At 42.6% G+C, this 23,935-nt stretch overlaps 1 protein-coding gene across 6 annotated transcripts in view; it reads left to right on the top strand.

Annotated features, from left to right (window-relative positions):
- ABCC3 (ATP binding cassette subfamily C member 3) overlaps window positions 1-23,935 on the top strand; it is a 78,090-nt gene that overhangs the window by 13,010 nt on the left and 41,145 nt on the right. For 3 of the 6 annotated variants that reach the window (XM_037915139.2, XM_037915144.2, XM_037915143.2), the window contains exons 2-7: window positions 12,832-13,008; window positions 15,652-15,777; window positions 17,005-17,142; window positions 18,991-19,116; window positions 20,192-20,253; window positions 21,750-21,881. In XM_037915139.2, the coding sequence (XP_037771067.1) occupies window positions 12,832-13,008; window positions 15,652-15,777; window positions 17,005-17,142; window positions 18,991-19,116; window positions 20,192-20,253; window positions 21,750-21,881 (761 nt within the window). Of the gene's footprint in view, window positions 1-12,831; window positions 13,009-15,645; window positions 15,778-15,887; window positions 16,263-17,004; window positions 17,143-18,990; window positions 19,117-20,191; window positions 20,254-21,749; window positions 21,882-23,935 lie in introns of those variants that run through there. The other 3 variants (XM_037915141.2, XM_037915140.2, XM_037915142.2) reach the window with 3 other exon arrangements.

Raw genomic sequence — 23,935 nt, 5'->3', positions numbered from 1 at the left:
GACTTGACATTCATCTGAACATTGTCACTGCAACTAAGGAATATGAGCATCCTTAGTCACTTTAAGTGGCATGTGGCCTTTGGATACTACATCAGTGAACACCCGTATTAGTGTGATATTGAAGACAGCCTGAGTCTCATCAGCACTGCAGTGAATCTGTTAGCCTGACTGTTCCCTCTTCTGCTACAATCCAAGCAGCATTAAGAAACTTTCTTGCCAACAGTCCCCTTTCATCTCGTGCTTGAGCGTGAGTCTGTCTCCCTTCTGTCCAGCTGGTGTGCCAGTGCACAATGGAGTCGGAAAGGGGGTATAAAGAGGAGCAGAAACTGCCACATTTGTAATTTTAGCTCTTCAGTCCCATTTCTAACCAAGCTACTCTTGTTCTGACTGTCAAGATTGCCCCCCTCTTAGCTGAAGGATGATGGGAAGTTTTTCAGTTTGAGACACCCCTCCTTCAAATGCTCTATTCAGCAAAGCAGAGCAGCCTGCACAGTTGCCCCCCGCAAGAACGGTATCCGAGGGCAGGTTGCTGGTTAGGACAGTTGACAGAGGTCTTTCTCTTCGTTCCGCCTTGTGTAACTTCAACAATTTTTATGAGGTCTCTTGGATTTGACTCTTTTTTCTGGAAAGAATGATCCCAACTCCCTTTGCTTTTGCTCTTGACTTTCATTCACAAGATCTTACATCACTTTATTTGCTCCATACTGCCCTCTATCCAAGGCAATAATATCCTGTGATTCAAAACCACAATAGTGCTGCTGCTGATTCTATTAGAATAATTACTCTGAGTATGTGTCCCTGTGTCCTTGGGTCTTTGCCCTTTTGCATCCAAGGGCAGTTTGGCCCAATGCACATGGGCAGTTTTGCGAGCTCTCACGGTTTTATCACATGCTTCATGATACTTTATGCTTCTCTTAAAGTTCATGCCTGTGATTACAGCAGAATCTCAGCTTTCATTTAAAAAAAAAAGAGTAAAGTTCCTACCCTCACGATTGCAGAGAAAAGCTTGAAAATGCAACCCCAGTGTAACCTAATGGTCCAGCGCCAGAAGGCAAAGAGAAAGAACACAAATATTATGGGGTTTTTTAAACATGATGTTTAAGCCAATCTCAAGATTGTTTAGGGGTCTGAGCCATGATTGTTGAATGCATAGAGTTGGCAATACTCTGTGTGGGACTCTTGATGACAGAATTTGGTTCATCATTGTGTCCTCTCTCTGGTGGATTACGAATGTTAAGATCAGTTCGACACTGTAAAATAAACCGTTAAGGAAATCCTTATATTTTTACCTCTAGAAATGAAAACTCAACGTTTTCAATGTTTGTCCTTCACTAGCACAGACAACAAACTTGGCATTATATTTTGTAAACTAAGATCTGGTGCACGCACGCACACACGAAAGAGTAACAGGCTCTGAGCCTTGTGGTAATATAAACTCTTGTTTCCTTTTGACCCCACCTTTGATAAGCAAAGTTGCTAGGATACAGTTGCAAGCAGTAGATAATGTCAGTCCCTTGCCCTGGTAAAATTTTAATTTGTGGAATTCGGTGCAGCAAGTCAGTTGGATAGCAATCATCTTGGGATCAGTGAAGCACGTTGTGGTTTCCATATAGAAGGGAGAAATAACTTTTTTTTTTTTTTAGGAATGCAAATGATTTTGTTCCCAAAGGTGAAAGGGCTTCTGGAACTCAGCGGCTCACTAGAGACCTTGAGCAGAATTATTGTCACCGTTTGTATTATGGTAATGCCCACAGGCTCCACTGAAATTGGGTACCACTGTACCGTTGTGCTAGGTGATGTATAAACGCATAGGGAGAGGGAGAGGCCCCGTCCTGCAGCATTTACAGTTTAAATAGACAGAAGGTGGGAGAAAGGAAGCATTACTAGCCCTGCTTTACAGGCGAAGAAATGTGAAATGGAGAGAGTGCGAGAGGAAGTCTGTGGCAGAGCCTGAACTTGAACCTGGGTCTCCTGAGTCCCAGTCTAATGCCTGACCACAAGGCCACATTTCCTGTTTTAGAGGAGGTGAGATGATATCAGAGGGAAATACTGCAACACAAAAAAAATTGCCAGGATTTGCAATAAATGCTCTTTTCAGAATATTATTCACCCATCAACAGAGCTAAGCAAATGGTCTCCTCATCACTTAAAAGTATCATGGATGAATTCTACCAGATCTATCATGGGATCTAAATATCACCTATTGAGCCATAGATCCACCACCTGTCTAGCATCTTTCCTCTTTTCTCCCCTTCTTCTAACTTTTTCTCCTCTGCTGCTCTCCTCTTGTGTCAGCCTCCTGCCACTCTGACTTTAACCTTAAATAATGCACCAAATAGTGATAACCAACACAAGTCAATAGTGTGGTAGATATTAACCTTGTCCGTTGTGTGAATGTTGGTTATCTTCTGCTTGTGCCCATGGCCTTCACCTTTCCAATGGTTTGAGTGAATTCGTGTGTATGCTTCCTTTTGACTCTCATGCCGCCACCAAGATTTCAAGATTATTGTTTTTAAAAGTGAGAAAATAACATATTAATGAATGAATTCAGTGAAAATAATTGCCCAAATCCCAACAAATATTATTAAATTACCCCTAGTTCTGAGCTATAGGAAGCTTGCTTTGCAGGTGTATGGTGGAGTATTATTTCAGTAACATCTGTACTTCACATACGGTGAAGCCAACATTTGAAAGCCAGCATGAGGGATTCCTTTGTAATGTCCATTAGCCTGATATCTGGATCATAGCACAGAGGATAGGTAAGATTTAAAGCAGAGGTCAGGACCATTCGTGGTCTTGAAAGTTCCCACACAACCGCGTGTACGGGTCAGAATCCCCTTCCCCTTCTTAATTTTTTTCAGCCAAGCTTTGTGCTCACTGTTATGCTCCTTCTCTTGCCATAAAGCACTATGGGACCCTGGGTGAGTAGCTCAGTGTAGAGTAAAATGTATTGCGGTGTGCGTCATGGGGCTGTCCGATTTAAGAGTGACCTTTTCAAGGGAAATTTCACTCCCCCCGCAAGAGGAAAGGGTGGTGGGAGAGTACCATGCACTGCAGCGAATTAATGCAGCTCACAGCTTCTACCTTTTCGATGGCCTGCCTGAAATCTGGCTCCCATTTGAATCTAGGTCAAGTGAAATGAACTTGGTAATCAAAATCCTGATCCTGACTTGGCGGAGTACTGACTGGAGGTTTGATAAACACAAAGGACCAAGGCTAGAATAAGAGAGGTGATTCAAGTCCACAGTGAGGAAGGGTGTTCTTGATGCTATTCGTGACTGATTAGCAGACTAACCACAAGTTCACAACCTGCATGCAATATCAAGGAGAGGCCTTCTCTGTCATAATGCGATAGCAAACATTGCTAGTCTCTCTTCTGTTGTCTTTTATAGCCAAGTACAGTTACAGAGTAAATAAATTCCATAGCCAGTGAGTTAATATCAGAACAATATAAAAGTATGGCAAGTTAGTGCTCTGAGAAGTCTGCGTCTTGACAGCATAGCCATCCAGATGGTTGCACAGTATCACTGCAGCAGAAGTGGTGAGGCTTAAAGAACATTGCTGCCAAATTGCCTTCTGCAGGCTGTAGGAGCTGTGGGACACTGTGGAACTCCAGCAGTCTGGGGTAGGGAGAGGTGCCAGAGCCTTCTCAACAGCTCCTTTGAAGAAGTGGGCTGCCAGTTATCCTATTTTAGCCTTTGCCGCTTGTGCGGAAGCAAGCCACAAGCAGTTTCTCTACAGCTCTGCTGAGAGATGCAGGCTGCCTCAGTCTCTTTGTGAAGATCCTGTTCTGAGAAAAGGTGGCAATCAGCAATATCCCTGGCCTTCCCCCCGGGTGGCTCCAGTTGAGGGGGAGAGGTGGTCCCTCAGTGACTTTCCTCAGATTCTGCTCTATCTTCTGTAGGGTGAGCGAGCTGCCGGCAGATGTGACGATCGTTGTTATTGAAAGGGACCCTTATGTGCAACTCCCACGTCCCCCTAAATGCACAGGACTTTTAGGAAGGCAGAGCAGCACACTGCAGACATCCCCAAAACTGGGGGTGGGGATTGGGGCTTGAAATCTGAAACAGAGCTTGTATCCGAATTTAGCAAATCACTCTTCTGTCTGTAATGGGCCGAAGCAAAACTCCGGATGCGAACACCCCTGAGCTTTTAGGTCCTCCTCCTGAATGTTGTGGGTCTGAGCTCACCTTCAATTGGAATGAGATGCATCGAGCCTCTAAGCCAAGCAGAGCAGGGTTTAGGAGATGGGCGAATAGGGCCAGGGTATCTGGGAGCTTGAGAGGTGCGATGCAAGGAGTATCTTTGCACTTGTGTTTTTCTGGATCGCATAGGCTTGATGGCTCTTTAGTGACAGCGATGGCTTAGATGTGATGCTCTGCACTGAGATTTAGTGGTAGTGCGCGTGTTGGAGGTGTTGTCACTAGCGTGATGGGTTATAATTCACCAGTAAAGTGTAACTGGCTGCTCCCTGAAAATTGCTTTAGTCTGATGACAGATTTTAAAGGGATCCCAGTGTCCCTGCTGATACAAAATTCATACCTAACTCATTGATTCAGGGCAAAATAGAATGTCAGCATTTCCCTCCCCGCTCCTGAAATAGCTAATCATCAAGAAAAAATTAGGTTATCCCTGGAACATTGTCAGTTATTTAGATACTTTCTGTGCTTTATAGATCGTTCCACCTATGTTCATTATCTTTTATTGGCCATAAATATTTAGGTTTTATTAACTATTTCATCCCCTGTAAGTTGCTGAAACACTACAATGGTGGGCAACCTGATAGACACTGAGATTGATAACATTTTCAAGCCTTGACTTCTATCAGACACACAGTAGCCAGAGGAGTAAACCTACTAGTTGGGAGTAAGGAATGGTGTCCCTAGTCTCTGTTTGTCAGAGGGTGGAGGTGGATGGCAAGAGAGAGATCATTTGATCATTACCTGTTAGGTTCACTCCATCTGGGGCATCTGGCATTGACCACAGTCAGCAGACAGGATACTGGTCTGGATGGACCTTTGGTCTGACCCAGTATGGCCGTTCTTATGTTCTTATGGAGTCAATATGAAAGCTGAGTGGAAAGCTGTCAGGGTTCCCTCCCCACTCTGAACTCTAGGGTACAGATATGGGGACCAGCATAAAAGATCCCCTAAGCTTATTTTTACCAGCTTATGTTAAAAACTTCACCAAGGCACAAATTCTTCCTCATCCTTGGATGGTATCACTGCCATCACCAAGTGAGTTAGACAAAGGTTTAGGAAAAGGACCACTTGGAGTTCCTGTTTCCCCAAAATATCCCCTCAGTCCCCTTCACCCCTTTTCCTGGGGAGGCTTGAGAGTAAACAAGGTGAGCACAGACCTGACCCTTGGGTTTTTAGGACACTAAAAACCCCAACCAGATTCTTAAAAACAGAACTTTATTATAAAGAAAAAAAGTAAAAGAAAAAAAGTAAAAGAAGCACCTCTGTAAAATCAGGATGGAAGGTAATTTTATAGGGTAATAAGATTTTAAACACAGAGGATTCCCCTCTAGGCAGAACTTTAAAGTTACAAAAAACAGGAATAAACGTTCTTCTTAGCATATGGAAAATTCACAAGCTAAAGCAAAAGATACTCTAACGCATTTCCTTGCTATTACTTACTATTTCTGTAATTTTAGTTGTATCATTCAGTAGGAGCTGGATTACGTGCTTGGTCTCTCTCTTTGTCTTGGAGAGAACAACAAAGAGCACAAAAAAATCCCTTTCCCCTCCCCAGATTTGAAAGTATCATCTTTCCCCATTGGTCCTTCTGGTCAGGTGCCAACTAGGTTACTGGAACTGATTAACCCTTTACAGGTAACGGAGGGATTTTATGCTACCCTTAGCTGTATGTTTATGACAGAAGCGCAGTAGTGAGCTCTGTGGCCAATTATCTGCCAGAAAGCTCAGCAACCACCCATAGTTGCTAAAGGAGGAAGGTGCTCTGGATTCTTAGCAAGGTGCTGTTCATGGTTCTTGCTAAGGGGTCTCCATCTTTTCTATCAGTCTCTGGTGAGTGGAAAATTTTGAAGTCCCCCATCTATCTACAGATGCATAGATACTATGGTATATAGATACTGGAAAAGAGGTGACTTGAAGTCATGGGGCTGCTCATGTGCATAAGGGAAGCAAGATCAGATTAGCCTTTGCTATTCAGAAACGTGCCCCATTAGTTCAGCCTTGCTGTAAAGAACTTGTTCATTTTCATCACTTACTCTCTGCACTGTTCATGCTGGATCAGCATCTCTTTTGTTATCAGCAAAGGCTTCGTTTTAGGGGGGAGATTCTCCAAAGCAACAATGGGATTTTGGCACATAAGCCCCATTGACTTTCAGTGAGTATTCTTCCCTTGGTGTTTGAATGTAGCTGTGCAATTTCTTTTGCCTTGTTTAAATAAGAGCTAATGCAGACCTTTGAGGGTATCATCAGATGTCACCAGTGTGGTGCTCTGCTCTATTCAATGTTGATAACAGTCGGCTGTGTGCTTGTGTTCCCTCTGTGTGCTGCCCCGGCTCTGCGCAGAAAGCTGGCACAGCAGACCCCGAGAGAAACCACAGTGACCACCGACTCCGATAAGGTACGAAGGCACCCGGCCAGGTTTATTGCCAAATGAAACAATCTCTAGCTCCCCAGATCAGATGTCTACAGTTTTGCTAGTACATATGCGCTTCCTGACAATGGACCGGCTCAGTCAGTGGAGGGATTTACCACTGCCCCCTCAGCCAGACAAAGACAACCCCTCAGGGGTGCATTCTCATACACAGGTACAAACAAGTTACACCTCACTACTGACATATTGAGGTACAACTCCTCTACATAGTAAGGTGCTGCCTGTAACCTTGTACATGTTGGTTCGATCAAAACAACCCTTTGTTTTATATTGGCATAGTCTTGACCATTACTTTAGCGCAGGCCATAGGCCTCATACCAGGCCTCTGATAAAAGGACTTACGTTTCAGGACCTCATCTTGCTACAAAGGGTATGTCTACATTGCAATTAAAAACCCATGGCTGGCCCCTGCCAGCTGACTCGGGCTCACGGAACTAGGGCTAAGGGGCTGTTTAACTGCGGTGTAGACATTTGGGCTTGGCCTGGAGTCTGGACTAGGACCCTGTGCGATGGGAGGGTCCCCGAGCTCGGGCTGCAACCTGAGCCCAGTTAAACAGCCCCATAGCCTGGGCTCCCGTGAGCCTGAGTCAGCTGGCATAGGCCAGCTGCAAGTGTCTAATTCCAGTGTAGACATACCCAGAATGGGCTTTACAGCCATACAGTCTGCTTTTCAAAGGCAATAGAATAAACTGGCTTTGTTTAAAGATCAAAGTGAATGGAGGGATGGAGCAGATTTCTGGGTAAGTCTGTGCTTCCAATAGGTGGCTCACCCAGATTGTAGGGAGACCCATTTCATCATGGTCATGGTCATAAAAAAGGGCAAGTTTAGGGACCTTGCTTTTTTCCTTTCTATGTACCTTGAATAAATTAAATGATGTCTGAGTCTTGTTTTGTTGTATGCTGGTCTCATGAGATTCTTCTCCCTTTCAAATGCTCATCCCTCCTCCATGCTCTCTCCAGTGAACAAAATTACTAGCGGAGGCAAAAACAAAGCACAAGGTAGAGGATAGTTGGTTTAGCAATTCAAATTGGAAACAAGGATCCTGACTAAATAAATGTCAAGAGACACGTTCCTGCTATGAAGGAGGTTTGTGGCTGGCCACTTTGTTAGGGTGTCTCGTGATCCTGTTAGGTTGAGTGGGTGGAAGCTGAAAGCATGGTAAGCTTGGAGCAGGGAACAGGTTTGCTTATGAGTCTCTTAAAGTGCGAGTGTTGCTACTTTCCTCCTAGCTGCAGGAAACCTTCCCATAGGGAGGAGGAGAAGAAGAAGAGAGAGAGAGAGGTGAGTGATTTTTTTTTTTTAGGGAATTACAGTATACTGCTATGACTGCCCTCAGCTTTGCACAGCATGGGGAGGAGGTGACCAGCCCTCTGTGGAGAAAGAAGTGGTTCGGGACTATTTAGGAAAGCTGGACATGCACAAGTCCATGGGGCCGGATGTGTTGCATCCGAGAGTGCTAAGGGAGTTGGCGGATGTGATTGCAGAGCCATTGGCCATTATCTTTGAAAACTCATGGCGATCAGGGGAAGTCCCGGACGACTGGAAAAAGGCTAATATAGTGCCCATCTTTAAAAAAGGGAAGAAGGAGGATCCTGGGAACTACAGGCCAGTCCGCCTCACCTCAGTCCCTGGAAAAATCATAGAGCAGGTCCTCCAGGAATCAATTCTGAAGCACTTAGAGGAGAGGAAAGTGATCAGGAACAGTCAGCATGGATTCACCAAGGGCAAGTCATGCCTAACTAATCTAATTGCCTTCTATGACGAGATAACTGGTTCTGTGGATGAAGGGAAAGCAGTGGACGTTTTGTTCCTTGACTTTAGCAAAGCTTTTGACACAGTCTCCCACAGTATTCTTGCCAGTAAGTTAAAGAAGTATGGGCTGGATGAATGGACTATAAGGTGGATAGAAAGCTGGCTAGATCATCGGGCTCAACGGGTAGTGATCAATGGCTCCATGTCTAGTAGGCAGCCGGTATCAAGTGGAGTGCCCCAAGGGTCGGTCCTCGGGCCCGTTTTGTTCAATATCTTCATTAATGATCTGGAGGATGGTGTGGATTGCACCCTCAGCAAGTTTGCAGATGACACTAAACTGGGAGGAGAGGTAGATATGCTGGAGGGTAGGGATAGGATACAGAGGGACCTAGACAAATTGGAGGATTCGGCCAAAAGAAATCTGATGAAGTTCAACAAGGACAAGTGCAGAGTCCTGCACTTAGGACGGAAGAATCCCATGCACCGCTACAGACTAGGAACCGAATGGCTCACTAGCAGTTCTGCAGAAAAGGACCTAGGGGTTACAGTGGACGAGAAGCTGGATATGAGTCAACAGTGTGCCCTTGTTGCCAAGAAGGCCAATGGCATTTTGGGATGTATAAGTAGGGGCATTGCCAGCAGATAGAGGGACGTGATTGTTTCCCTCTACTCGACACTGGTGAGGCCTCAGTCTGGAGTACTGTGTCCAGTTTTGGGCCCCACACTACAAGAAGGATGTGGAAAAATTGGAGAGAGTCCAGCGGAGGGCTACAAAAATGATTAGGGGACTGGAACACATGAATTATGAGGAGAGGCTGAGGGAACTGGGGATGTTTAGTCTACGGAAGAGAAGAATGAGGGGGGATTTGATAGCTGCTTTCAACTACCTGAAAGGGGGTTCCAAAGAGGATGGCTCTAGACTGTTCTCAGTGGTAGCGGATGACAGAACAAGGAGTAATGGTCTCAAGTTGCAGTGGGGGAGATTTAGGTTGGATATTAGGAAAAACTTTTTCACTAGTAGGGTGGTGAAACACTGGAATGCGTTACCTAGGGAGGTGGTGGAATCTCCTTCCTTAGAAGTTTTTAAGGTCAGGCTTGACAAAGCCCTGGCTGCGATGATTTAATTGGGGATTGGCCCTGCTTTGAGCAGGGGGTTGGACTAGATGACCTCCTGAGGTCCCTTCCAACCCTGATATTCTATGATTTTATGATTCTCACTGCCTTTATGCATTACAGAGGTTGCTTGTAGGGATGGACAGAACAGTTTGGGTAAAATAGAAATCCTTCTAAGCCCCTCCTCCCTCACACCAAATCTTTGCATAATACTTGAAACCAAACCGTTTTCCCAGCTGGTTGGATTCTGACCGTGGCATAAAAGGGTACAACTCCTTTGAAGTCAGAGGACATGTTCCTTCTTATACCAGTTAAGAGTGTAGCCCAGTGTCTTTGTTTCATCTTTGCCAAAGCTGCAGTATTAAGCTTTGTGATAACCAGGATTCAGACAACCCTGCTAGAAATTTGTCTGTCTGATCTTGTAGTTATGTTTGTCAAAGGGGCTACCTTGTATATCACATAAACTGACACAGCACTTCCTAATCTCTAGCAGTTCATCAGTGTGACCATATACTACTATGAAAAAAACGAGGAGTCCTTGTGGCACCTTAGAGACTAACACATTTATTTTGGCATAAGTTTTCATGGGCTAAAATCCACTTCATCAGATCATGGAGTGAAAAATACAGTAATCAGTATTTATATTACAGCACATAAAAAGATGGGAGTTGCTTACCAAGTGGGGGGGTCAGTGCTAATGAGGCCAATTCAATTAAGGTGGAAGTGGCCCATTCCCAGCAGTGGACAAGAAGGTGTGAGTATCAGCAGAGGGAAAATTACTTTTTGTAGTGACCCATCCACTCCCAGTCTTTATTCAGGCCTAATATGGTGGTGTCCAGTTTGCAAATTAATTCCAGTTATGCCGTTTCTCGTTTAAGTCTGTTTTTCAAGTTTTTTTGTTGAAGAATTGCCACTTTTAAGTCTGTTGTTGAGTGTCCAGGGAGATTGAAGTGCTCTCCTATTGGTTTTTGAATGTTATAATTCTTGATGTCTGATTTGTGTCCATTTATTCTTTTGCATAGAGACTGTCTGTACATGGCAGAGAGGCATTGTTGGCACATGATGGAATATATCACATTGGTAGATGTGCAGGTGAACAAGCCCCTGATAGTGTGACAACTCCCATCTTTTCATGTGCTGTAATGTATATATACTGTTTACTGTATTTTTCACTCCATGAATCTGATAAAGTGGGTTTTAGCCCACAAAAGCTTATGCCCAAATAAATTTGTTAGTCTCTAAGGTGCCACAAGAACGCCTCGTTGTTTTTGCTGATACAGACTAATACGGTACCACTCTGAAACCATGGTTACTCTAAGCCTTATCAGGAGACTGCAGCTGTTTAATTCACTTAAACAGAAGCTGTTGCTTTCAGAGTCTCTTTTTTTAATTTGGAAGAAAAACAAATGTAATAGTCTGGAAGCACTTTTGAAGAAACCTCCCATTTGGAGAAGTTATCAGTTTACAAGGGAAGTTGGATTAATTGGAAGTTTGCAATTTTATTGATAACTGGAAGTCCAAAAAACACAGAGAGAGTCAAACATAGCAAGAGGTTTAAGCACAGATAAAAGTTGTTATCTCCCCATTAAAATCTTCTACAGCTTGATAAGTTTTTACAGGAAACTTAACATTATCTATTGCATTTAAGATATAAGTGTTATCAGCTAACTTAGATAAGACAGAAAACAAGTTCCCACTAACTACAGTGAAATGTCTGGTTCTTAGTTTTGACAAGTTAAATTATTCACCCTCTTAACTTCTTTATTTGCAGAAGTTGCTCTCAAACCAATAGGTACAAACTGGGAACAAGAATCTCAACATCTGGAGTTGCAGATGAAAAGTGTAGGAAGGAAGCTAGCAAGCAAAGATGTTTGCAAGGAAGCAGATTTTCCTTCTTTCACACAATCTGTATTTTATTGAGTTCTGTTTACAGTAGGGATTTACTTATTGTTCCGGGAGTATTAGTAATAAGGTCAAGATTTTGGCCATAAATGCAGCCTTTTTCCAGATTCTCAAAGTTACTCTCAACAAATAGTTTGTTTAAACCTGATGGTCTCCCTTAATACCAGATGCTTGTGTTAGATGGGCACTCAGATTTAAGATTTTACCTTGAAAGTGTCATTTTAAAGTCGTATTGCAAATTGGGAGTGCTGTGAAATGCACACTGGGGTGCCCTAGACTCCGAATAGCCTAACAAATGCTGTAATGTCACTAACTATAGATTACGGTGACCTTTTTTTAAATAGAACCAACTAAGCCCTAACAAATACAAGTAAATGTAATGGTTTTGCATAATACAATTTTTGTTCATTTTTGTTCTAAGTTACAAAGCCAGAAGTCACCATTGTAATAGACAGGTTGGGCTTAGCTGGGGGAATTTACTGTATGGGATTACACAACATTTACAACTACTACTCCTAGCCCTTCTGTTGGGACAAAGGTCACAAGATCTTTAATGACCACAAATGGTCAGTGTCACAGTTGCAGGGTTCTCTGCACCTCTGTCCCTTCACTTGTCCCTGAGTGCACCCCCAGCGGGGCCAGGCCTTGTGTGTTTACCTCTGCTGGGGTGCAATTCCGCAGTTCTCCCACTCTTATATGGGGCCCTGGGCTATCGCAGTTTGTGTATCCATGGTGCTTATCCAGTAGCTCCGACTGAGTTTGAGCAACTGTGGTTGGGATTATAGGACCAGTGGTGTACAGCGATCAGGTGGCCGCCTTAAAACAGGAGTATTGTTTTTTTTTACCAGCGGGAACAAAGCTTTTAGAGAAAAATGGATTTTAAAACAACAAACTATCTACATGGATGTGTGTCTAGCCGAACGCATTACCATGCTGTGATAGTGACCTAGGTAGGCGTAGCTTCTCCAGAAGCTCCTAGCACGTCCCTGAGTCTCCATCTAGTTCCCCCAAAAAACTACGCTTTCTTGAGAGAGAATCCCATTTTAAACCCCGTTATAGGTTGGCAGGGGGATTGTTTTTGTTCTTTTGTGTTCCTGGGCTTTGACCCTTTCTCATCCAAACCAGTTTTATAGGTTGGCTATCTTGTGCCATTCTTTTCCTTGCCACCTGTTTCTCTAGGCAGCCCTCTACTGTATTAACCCCTTATATTCATACACTAAACACCCCAATAACAAGGCCAACATGCAGTGTTCATCAATTATTACAGAGCAGCTCCAAATCCATCACAGTCAGGATCTTGGGTTTGCATCTCCTTTGAATAACAGCTCAATGCCCCCTACACCCTCTAGCAGAGTCCAGAAGTAGCTCCTTTCAACAGCCATTGTAGCCAGCAAGGCTCCCCATTAATTCATGTCTATGCATCTTTTCTTCAGGAGCCCAACATTTCGGTGCACACCAACAATCCGGACCTAACACCATGTTTTCAGAATACCATCTTAGCATGGATCCCTAGCATTTACCTCTGGGCTGTCTTACCCTTTTATCTCCTTTATCTAAAACATTACAAAAGAGGATACATCGTACTCTCCATGCTGAGCAGGTTCAAGACGGTAAGATCTTTCTGTAACTCGCTGCACAAATGTGTATCCTTGAGGTCACATGTGGGAGTGGAAGCAGAGACATGCAAGTTCCAGGCAAATGGCACATAAAAGGGAAACCCAGTACCAGGTGGAAGATCAATGGCTTTATCTGCCTCTAGATTAAAGTTAGCAAATCAATACAGCTTTACAAATGTTTGATAATGAAGGGCAGTCTCTGCCCTGGCCAAGTCTGGGTTCAGGATCAAAGCATTAGGCTGATGCCACTCTCACTGGTTTCAGTGAGGTCTGGGTGCAAGTAAGGGCAGCTGGATCGGGCTCATGGTAGGTAACAATATGCACAGAGATCCCTGAAATACCTAGGCATTGTCGCTAGAGGTTACAAGCTACCCCTCTCCCTGGCTTGGATAAGCAGAGCTCCTGCTCCTTGGGTGGTGCGGTGAAAGTTCGCTCTCCAGTGTCAATTTACTTATCATCCCAATGATCTCCTTAGTACAGCAATCTGTCGATCCATCTATGGATCAATCAGTCGCGCTCATATGACCCCTATATCTGAGCACTTCAAAATCTTCAGTGTATGTATCATCGCAACACGGTGGTGAGGTAAGTATCCCCATTTTACAGAGAGAGACTGAGGGCTTGTCTACACGGTGGGGAAATACGCACTACGGTGGTGTAATTTCTGAAGCACACTAAAGTGCTGCATTAGTGTGCAGTAAAGGTTCCATAGTACTGTATGAAACAATACTGCTTTAAAGCACACCAGGGAATATTTAGTGCACACCAGCAGGGTCTACAAGGACCAATTAATGTGCAACATGTTAGTGCATTTTAAAAATCACACCCCTGTAGAGCGCATTACCCCACCCTATAGCCAAGCCCACTGTGACTTGCCCACGGTCCCACAGGGTTGTCTGTGGTGGAATGGGGAATTGACCTAGGTCTCCCAAGTCACCGTACCGTGACAACTGGGTCAGGTGTCCTCTCGATGGAGGCTCGCACACTGCCCTTCACAGGATGCTCACTAAAATTTTTCTAATTATCTCCATCCTCTTCAGTTTGTGACATATCTCCCACACTCCCTCCAGCTAGTGAATAATAACACTGGAAGTACTCTGCAGATGCTGCCACCTTTCTCTCCATTCGCATTCTCAGTTCATGCATCACTGTGAGCCATCTCTCGCTTGGGAGATTTAATTCCTGTCACGTGGAACCCATCTGCATACCTCCCAAAGCCTTCCTCTTGTTGTTGGGCTGGTTGAACTCCAAACAGATTTGCTATGCCCCGATGTCTTTGGGTAGTTTTTGACACAGGTGTATATGCTGACAAGAATTGTAACCTTGAGAATATAACATCGCTGCGTCATCTTGCCCTGTGTACTAGCTCCAGATGAATGGAACACAACCCACGGGGGTAAATTTACTTTAAATTGTCACACACACACACACAGAGGTCATCTCATTAGTTTATAACTTCATAAACTGAAACGGCAATAGAAACCCTAATGGCCAGCTCAAGAGCTAAGGCAGGTAGCTATAAAAGCTCCCTTTGCACACTGTAAATATATTAATTAGCTAATCTTATAGAGCACAATGAAATGCTTTGCGAGAGAGTATGGGGAGCTGAACACTGAGGACCCGTAAAATCCATTAAGCCAGCCACTGTGTACACAAGGTAGGTACGTGTTGAATCACTTCATGCCTTACCACCCTGAATTGAACCTCCTTGGCTTAGAATCTACCTGCCAATGGGATGAGGCAAGTAAGGGGAGTAAACAAAAGGAGGGGAAAGGGAGAGTAGGCAAGGGTTAAAATAATGAGATTAAGGCTTGTACACACCTCGGCAATGTAAAGGATGTTAATGCTCTTGATGTTGGAGATAGATGCACAGACCTGAGAGAAGGGCTTGCTGGAACTCACCCCTGTGGAAAGGGCCAGAATGAGATCACTTAATCCTCACTTAAGACCTATTTTGAGGGTTTAAGTGGTACATAGCTCTTGTGCTGGGCCTCTGCTCAGGAGTAAATTTCACCCTATGTGTGTAAAACAGAATCAAGGATTTTCCAAGCAGCTATAAATGCCTAATAATATTTAGCATTTATATTGAGATCTTTCTCTATTTCAGGAACTTTACAAACATTATAGAGGCCCCATTACATCCCTGTGAGGTGGTTCAGTGTCATTCAGTGTCCACATCTTACCAAGGAGAGAACGATGTGAAAAGGGTCAATAGCTTTTGCAAGGCCACAAGAGAATCAGGTTCAATCCAGGAGTAAAACTCGTGGCTCCCAGTCCAGAGCACTTGTCACTAGATCCATCTCTTTCTCTCTCTCTCATTTGTGCCACTGGATTTCCAATTAAAACTGATTAATATAGTGAAAATAGGCAGATATGTATGTCTGTGTCCATATCACATTCACCCCCCCACCCCCACCCCCCCAAAAAAGTATGAGGCCAGATTCCCAATTGGTATAAATCAGTGTATGTACCCTCCATTGACCTAGCTCATGGTTTTCTTCACCTGGGTGAAGTAATGCCACTGTTTTATTTTAAATCAGCTTCTCGTTGATCCAAATATAACTACTTCTGCAGATCTGCACCTGGAGGCAAATTTATCATATGCCTTCCCCGTTTAACACTTATTCTTCTTTTTAGATCTTAGGTGTTCTGCTGTGGTGTGTGTGCTGGGCAGACCTATTCTTCTCCTTCCATGAACTCCTACAAAACAGAACCCCATTCCCTGTCTATTTTGTCACTCCCCTAATTGTTGGCATCACAATGGTTAGTATGCATTTCTATCAGTGACTATTAATGGGAGTAGCTTTCGCTGGCATGAAGTAACCCTTTGTGGACTAATGGGGTAGAAAAACCTTTCTGTGCATTCTCCACAGGATTCTACTGATCACCAAAACCCTGGAATTGGTCCAATGTTGACAGACTTAGCAGAGAGGTTGAGGAGTAATTGGGCCATGGAAACTGAACTACCTTCCCAGCTCTCAAGTTGATGCTTTTATTGGTTGGGGCAGGATGGCAGGGAGCTGTGGGGTGAAGCAGAATGGCTAGCTTCATCATGTTCTATCTCTCTGATGGTCAAACAGAACTTTGGGAGGATTGTCAATCTGACACCTTTCACCGCCGTTAAATGTTCTCTCTATTTTTTTTTAAAAAGTTGCTGAATGAATTATTAATATTTTTTGAGTTTATGTATGAAAAATGTTGCTTCCTGAAAAAAGCCCCTAGTGCAAACAGTCTGCATTGAAGAGATTGTGAGTAATGTCAGTTTAATGGAAGGCTTTGTTTTGCATCATTTATTTCCTAATGTAAAATTCTCCATGCTACCTTACTTGTGATTGTTGTGTAGAGATAAGTGACTTGTCTTTTATGTTGGGCTTGTTTTGACCTCTCCTGAGCAAAGCAATGTATTGGAGCCCTATTTGTGTATTGTTCTACCCTGTGTCAGACTGTGCTTCTGATTTATATTATTGTTGGTTCTTTATTGGACAGAAACCAAAAGCATTTTGCTTAAGAACTCAAACTGGAAGATGAAATGCTAATCCTTATCCATTAAGCTTTTGCTTCCTTATGTGGGATGAAAACGTTCACAGACAGGTTATAATTCCACCTATCTAGATGGAAGCAGTAAACTTTTTGGTGAAGAACCAATGAAGTTTAAAAATACGTTCACCCTTAATGTTAATTTGGCACAAACAAGAGAAATGTCGGTTAAAAGAAAAAACAAATTTCTGAATCAGAGCCCATGAAAACAGGGAGAGAAATTATTTCATAAGGGCCCTGTCCTGCTTTCATTAGGCAAGTGAAAGTTTGCGATTGACTTCCATGGGAGCACGACCGAACCTTAAGTGCACAAGAAACCATTTTTGTAATCCTGTAATTTTAGTGGTGTTGCTGCTGTGGGGGGGAGCGTTATGATGGGCACCCACTGAAAGCATGAATGGGGAAAGCAGTGTCAGGCATGTATTTATGTGTTCCTGTGTTTACTTTTCACAGGTGTTAGCCACAGTACTCATTCAGTACGAGAGGCTGCAAGGGGTTCAGTCCTCAGGAGTGCTCATAATATTCTGGTTTTTGTCTGTTCTCTGTGCTGTGGGTCCTTTCCGGTCCAAGATCATGGCTGCAACAGCTCAGGTAAACATACTGTGCTTGTGTAGGGGACAGCTGGTATAGCATTACCATGACTTGGAAGGATAGATGGGAATGAGTCACCCAGTTTAGATTTCATATCTGAACCTGAACTTTACCAGATAAAGGGGAAGTTTGGCTCCAAAGATGGAATTCAATCTGATTGTAATTTAAAGGGAACTTTTGAGACATATCATTGCATGCCAAGGGAATGCCCAGACTATGCTCAATCAAAGGATGCATTGGACACCTGGCAGGAATCTGAGGGCTGCACCAGTTTCACATACGGTGGAGCAGATCGCAGCCACCTTTTAAATAAGGAACAGTGGTAGCAGAGACAATATGTCTTAATATCCAGTACTCCTGCTTGGATCATACAGTTTGGCTGCACTGTATAACTCCATGGGCTGCACAGTCAACTCTTGATGTGATGGGAACCGGATTTCACTCTTACTGTGGTTGTGAGCAAAGATCAGAAAGTTAGAGGGAGAGAAAAGAAAGCTGTGCTGATATGATCATGTTTAAAAACATAGCTAGTTCTGCCACAGTGAGAGAGGGACTGCCATATCCCTGATCCGAGCAAATTTCCATTTGACTATTGAATAAGTCCTATGGATTTAGTGATTAGATAATTGAAGGCCTGGCAAGAAAAGCAGCATGTTAAGAACACTAAGCATAAAATCCTGGTCCAATAAAAGTCAATGGGAGTTCTGCACTATTTGGTGATTTAAATGATTATTTATTCATTTAATATCATTTCTATAGGAGAGATCTTGATATACTGGGCTGCACAAAACATGGAGTTTGAATTGAACTATAAATGATAGTCTGTGCAATATTCATTTAGAAAATACTACATGCCAGAGTGGGATGCCCTTGTGAATTAACTGGTGTAAATTTAACAAGTACAGTAATAATGAATTTCCTTGTTATGGCCCCTCTCGCTCTCACAGTGTAACTGTGAGGCTAAAACTCAAACGTAATCAAAATTCCATCTGGCTAATATAAATAAGTTAAAATGTTGAACTACATCATGATGCAGCACCAAAAGCTTTTTTCGAGGGGGAAAGGCTTTATCAATGGCTAATTCTGTAGTAAATCTAAATCAAGAGGTTGGATGGCCTACAGACCTGGACCATTAAAGCAAACCCATAGGCAACGTCTCTTCTATTGTCTTTGCAACCATCAGTGGCCAGAAACTCCCCCTCTCTGACTGTAAGGATTACAGATTTTATATGGTTAATGAGAGCGTGCACAATTACATCAGACAGGATATAAACAAAAACTGTATAAGGGATTATACAGTTCTGCTATGAAGAGTAAGTCAACCACTAACTGAGAGGAGCTGGAAAGAAACTTACCCTAAGGGAAGAGTGTACAGTAATTGTCTATTACGAAGTTTCTTGCCCCTTCCTCTGAAGGCATCTGGTACTGGCCCCTGTCAGAGACAGGATACTAGCCTAAATGGATTCCTCTTTTGATCTGGTGTGGCAGTTCCTATGACTGTATATTAAAGGCATGATCCTGCACATATCATCACCACGATCTCCGAAAAAGATTTCAGGTGGTTCTAATTCAGAAAAGTATCCTTATTCAGGAAAGGCGTTTAAGCACATACTTTAAGTCCCATTGAAGTCAATGAAGCTTAAGCACATGCTTAACTTTAAGCACATATTTAGATGCCTTAATGAATAGGGACCCACATTTATAACCATTATTCCACATAGTAAGACATTTGCAGGATAGAGCCCTAGGGGAGAAAATGCACTGCCAGAAAGAAGCTCAATAAATTAGTAGCTTCTACAAGAATTAAGTCTAATGAAAATAACCCTTTACTGTTTTTTCTCCTTCTAGGGCCAAATAAAAGACAGGTTCAGATTTACCACATTTTACAGCTACTTTGCACTGATACTCATTGAGCTGATCCTTTCGTGTTTTAAAGAAAACCCTCCATTTTTCTCCCCTGTTAATTCAGATCCTGTAAGTACTGTTATATTCCTCTGATTGTATTTTATAGAATTTCTTAGGTGACATGTAAGGGAGATAGTCTCTACTGGGAGGAGTGTTCGGGTGGCTTAGGGCAGTGTGTCTCAACCTTTTAGGTTGGCAACCCATTACATGAAGTCAAAAATTTTCACAACATGCCTCCCCCCCATTATATGTACTAAGATTAAAAATGCGCAGTAGTAACAGTCATAATCCTGTGTAATTGGTTCATATGTGTGTTTCAAGAGGTTGACAGAGAATGCTTGCCCTTGAAGGGGAATTGTGTGCAGGGAGTGGGGGAGCAAGATTTTCTTTGCTTTATATTATAATAAAATTTTCAACACGTCATGATCCCCCAGTTGAGAAACACTGGTTTAGGAGATTGGTAATGATACACGGAGCCTTTCACCACTAGATCACTGGTTCAAATCCAGCTCAGAGCAGTTGGTTGCTGAAGACAGAAATACTGAGAATACCGCACCTCATTTATTAAATTGTTATGCAGCAGCAAGTATATTTATGAGAATTAAAATGTGATATTAATTGTTCCAAGGATTATCTCTGGAGAGATGGACTTCAGTTTGATGGATGTCCTCTTAATGATATGTGAAGCCATTGGGATTTTAATTTATTAATAAATGAGCCATTCCTATAGGACTTGAGGATGAATAAGGAATAACCTTACGATAAGACAATAGTGCTGTCTAGAGGTTAAATTGCTTCTCTCTCTCTTTAAGCTGTTTTCATAATTGGATTTATGTTTGAACCAAGCTGGGAGAGAGTGCTGAATTATTGAATTAATTTCTGAAATGAACATTTCTGAAACCAAAGAATGACATTTCATTTTGTACAAGTGTGATTAAAAAGCAGTATGAGGTGTGGTTGTTAAGGAATGAAAGGAGTCCTGTATGAAATGGAGAATGAAAGAGATAATTTTATGTCATTATTAGCACATAGTGCATAAGTTATACTCCATGATAGATCAAAAATGATTAAAATGTGTTTTGTCCTTTTTGAAACAATGTTATTTTAAACTTCTTAATTTGTTTTTAATTTAACTTTCTTGTAGAATCCATGTCCAGAGTTAAATTCAGGCTTTCTTTCAAAGATGACATTTTGGTGGTTTACAAGGTGAGCATGTCCTTCAGTGCATGCATCCGATGAAGTGAGCTGTAGCTCACGAAAGCTTATGCTCAAATAAATTTGTTAGTCTCTAAGGTGCCACAAGTCCTCCTTTTCATTTTATGTCCTTCTAAGGCTTTTATAACCCCAAGGATAACCTCCATTTTTGTTGGCAAAAATACGGGACTACTGACAACCAAAAATTTCCCTTGTAGTATCTACTGGATAAAGTTACTTGCTTCCTGTTCATTCTTGTGTAATGTTTCCCCTGAGAGGTGTCAGGACACCAGTGGTAGCAGTGAAAGAGATTTAAAAATCTGTCCATAAAGTGCCAAGAAGATTCATAATACCTTTCAGAACTGTAGAGGTGAAACTGAAGAGTAGCCTAATAAACAATATATACAATTTGCTTACTATGCACTGGAGTGCTAACATACAGCAAGAGAGTTGGTGAGTCATAAGAACATTGTTGCACAACAGGGATAATACTGCTACCCTTATACTCCGGGGAGGGGGATGTCTTTACTTTCCTGTGGAAGTTTTCATGTACTGTGTTCGTAAGGGGATTTTCTGTAGCATAAGGAAAGAAAATCGAGTCATATATGTAACATGACAACTTTCAACAATAGAATTGTTGGTGTTACACATGGGTTCAAGGTGCAAAGTTCAGATCAGGATTCAGATCCAAAGTTTTGGCCCATCCCTGATAGAGAGATGGGCCAACTGCAAAATTCACATCCAGACTCAAACTTTCTTTGAGGGTGGTGGCATCTGGGATTTTTGCTTTGGCTTCAGTGATAATAGTTACACTGTCTTTGGCAATGTCCTCTTATTATCCTATGTGTAAACCCAGTAAGACCATTTCTAATAAAGTGTGTCATATTTGCAATGCTTCTAAGGGATTTGAATGCTCAACTCCTATTACAAATTAAAGGGCATTAGCTGTTCATATCCCCTAGGCAGCTTTGAAAACTTCACCCTAAATATGCCATTGAGGAATAATAATTTTCAGATATATGTGGGGAAAAAATCCCATTTTCCTTTGGTGGTTTATGGTCTCTTGATTTTTATACGTCATTCAGCTCAGACAGTGACTCTCGACTAGTTTAGTTATTTTAACTTCCTAACACTTCACCATTCTCATGCAGTAGTACAATTCAACTCAAACACTTCTGGAGATGGTTTCATTATTCATTATTCATCACAATTCTTTAAATTGTTTTTGTTGACTTTTAAAAAAAATCACAACAATATTTCTATAATATATTGGGTTTTTAAAATGTTGTTTATTAACTAAACCTAAACGTGGAAGCTAAACTATCTGACCTCCTTTCCCTGCGTTTGTAACTCAGTTTTTGCTTTCGGGTCTAATTATCACTTTTGGTTTAGAGAGAGATTTCTCTTACTTTTGTTAGCTAAGTGGTATTGAAGTTTCCAATGTTAATAAATGTCTTTAATTTTATCAGCCAAATGGATTTGGAACTATTATTTTTATATTCATACAGCATGGCAATTCTTGGTTATAAGAGGCCTCTGGAAGATAAAGACTTATGGTCTCTGAATAAAGAAGATACCTCCAGTATAATTGTACAACAGCTGCATAAAGAGTGGGATAAACAAAAAGACGAACGGAAACAGTAAGTACTTCCACATTTTAGCAAACCGAGATTGGTCTCTAAGTTGTCTATACGTTAAAAATGAGTCCTGCTCTGAAAAGGGGCAAAGGTCTGGTCTATACTACAGTGTTGCTCCTGCTGATGTAAGTTGCTCACTACACAGATCTAATAGCTTCCCCCTCCATGAGAGGTGCAGGACTTAGGTCAATGTAGTTAGGATGACTCAGTGTTTGTGTAGACACTGCATTACTTACATTTCCTGTTGGCTGTCAGCCCCTCATGGTTTCAGAGTAGCAGCCGTGTTAGTCTGTATTCGCAAAAAGAAAAGGAGGACTTGTGGCACCGTAGAGACTAACACAGCTGGAGCCCCTCTACCCTGGGGCTGACAGCTAGGACTGTTGGCCCCAGGGCGGGGGACGCTCCAGCTGTCAGCGTTCCACAGTGCCCCACACAGTTAAGTTGGTGGAAGCTCTCCTGGTGAGGATGTGCACCCCCGACAGACGGGGCGTGTGTGGACGTGAACCACCGTGGTAATGACAATCTAACTTGGGTTGACTTAATTTTGTAGTGTAGACAAGACCTATGTAAAACGGCCACCTAGTAACTCAACCAATCTGTTTTCCAGAAGTATTAAGTCACGTGTGCTTGCTTTAATACACTTTTACTCCTGTTAGCACTGCAGAACCAACACGCTTATGAGAAAGTGAGCTGGGGTCTTCTCTGGCTCAGACATCACCTGTAGAATTGCTAAGTTAGGTATAAGTGCAGAATCTCCAACACTGGTGGTGTGTGAGCCAAAAAGACCAGGCTGAGTTTGCAAGGGTGGCAGTTTGGGTGGGGGAAGATCTCCTTACTCGAAACTGAGCAGACTTCATCTGGAATCTCTGAGAGACAATAGAGCTGGAGCCTGACGATCTCATTCTGAATCAATTTTCAGAATAGACTTTATGTGCATCTTAAGAAACAAAAGGAATCCCCACACGCACATGCATGAGGCTTTCACATCTCACACCACCTTCAGCCTTTGAATAAGCTCCTGGGGTGAGGAATAGGGAACTAGGGATGAGATGCTTAGTACAGCTTCTCACTTTCAACTAGTAATAACAAGTTTTTTAAAAATGACCAGCATTGCTTATGAAAGAGGCCCCTGCTCCTAGCGAAGTTAGGGGCAGAATTCCCCTTGTCTTCACGGGCAGATAGCATCCGGCTTGGCCTTTGCATGTAGTTCGCACACTAGATGAGGTGTCCTTCCAATCTCACATTCTGTCCTAATCTGATCTAAAAGGACAATTATTTGTTGTGACTATTGTCTCTCTCACCCACTGACTGGTGTCAGAAAGCACTTCTAAATAAATAGATCTCACTGAGGATGTGCTTATAGTCAGAAACGTCAATGAGTGGGTTCTTCATTTCCATTTCCTCTAATTGTGGATCTATTTCTTCTCCGGACAGAGGTTTTCCTCTGTTTCCCTGTTCCATGCAATCATGCCAAGTTGGAAAGCCCCCATTATGGGTTAATAGTATTAATGCTCATAATAGTATTTTTGGCAGGGTTAAATGTGATGGGGGAGTTTTTGCTTTGCAGCTGCGATTTGAAGAGCTTCCAGTACTAACACCACTGGCTGTTCAGTTCTTTTAATAACTTGTCTATTTTTATGGAAGGGTGTAACGTGCATTATGTGGGATCTGGCCTCTTGGTGCACGGACATAAACCCAACTTCGCCCTAATGAGATTTGTGTAATGAGGGAAAACAGTTTACAGAGACGTCTAGGGCCCAGCAGCACTTCCATTCTGAAACCATGCCTGGGGTTTTGTCAAAAAGTTCATTATGGTTTGAGATTCTTTCAAGCAAACCCAGGCCAGTTTGCTGTGAACTTGGATGGAATTTCTGGTCTGTGTTACCAACTGGTAAAACTTGGTGGTGAAGGCACTAGTGATTCTGAAATGCAGGGTACGTCTGCACAGCAGCTGGGAAATATAATTCCAGTTGGGGCAGACATACACATACTAGTTCTGCTCAAGCTAGTGGCTAAAAATAGGATGGCCACAGCAGCACAGACAGCAGCATGGGCTA

Source organism: Chelonia mydas, chromosome 14 (assembly GCF_015237465.2).
Source record: "Chelonia mydas isolate rCheMyd1 chromosome 14, rCheMyd1.pri.v2, whole genome shotgun sequence".
In the NCBI taxonomy this organism is placed as follows: domain Eukaryota; kingdom Metazoa; phylum Chordata; order Testudines; family Cheloniidae; genus Chelonia; species Chelonia mydas.
The sequence above is the reverse complement of the archived record's forward strand: the minus strand, read 5'-3'. Positions and strand labels throughout refer to the sequence as shown.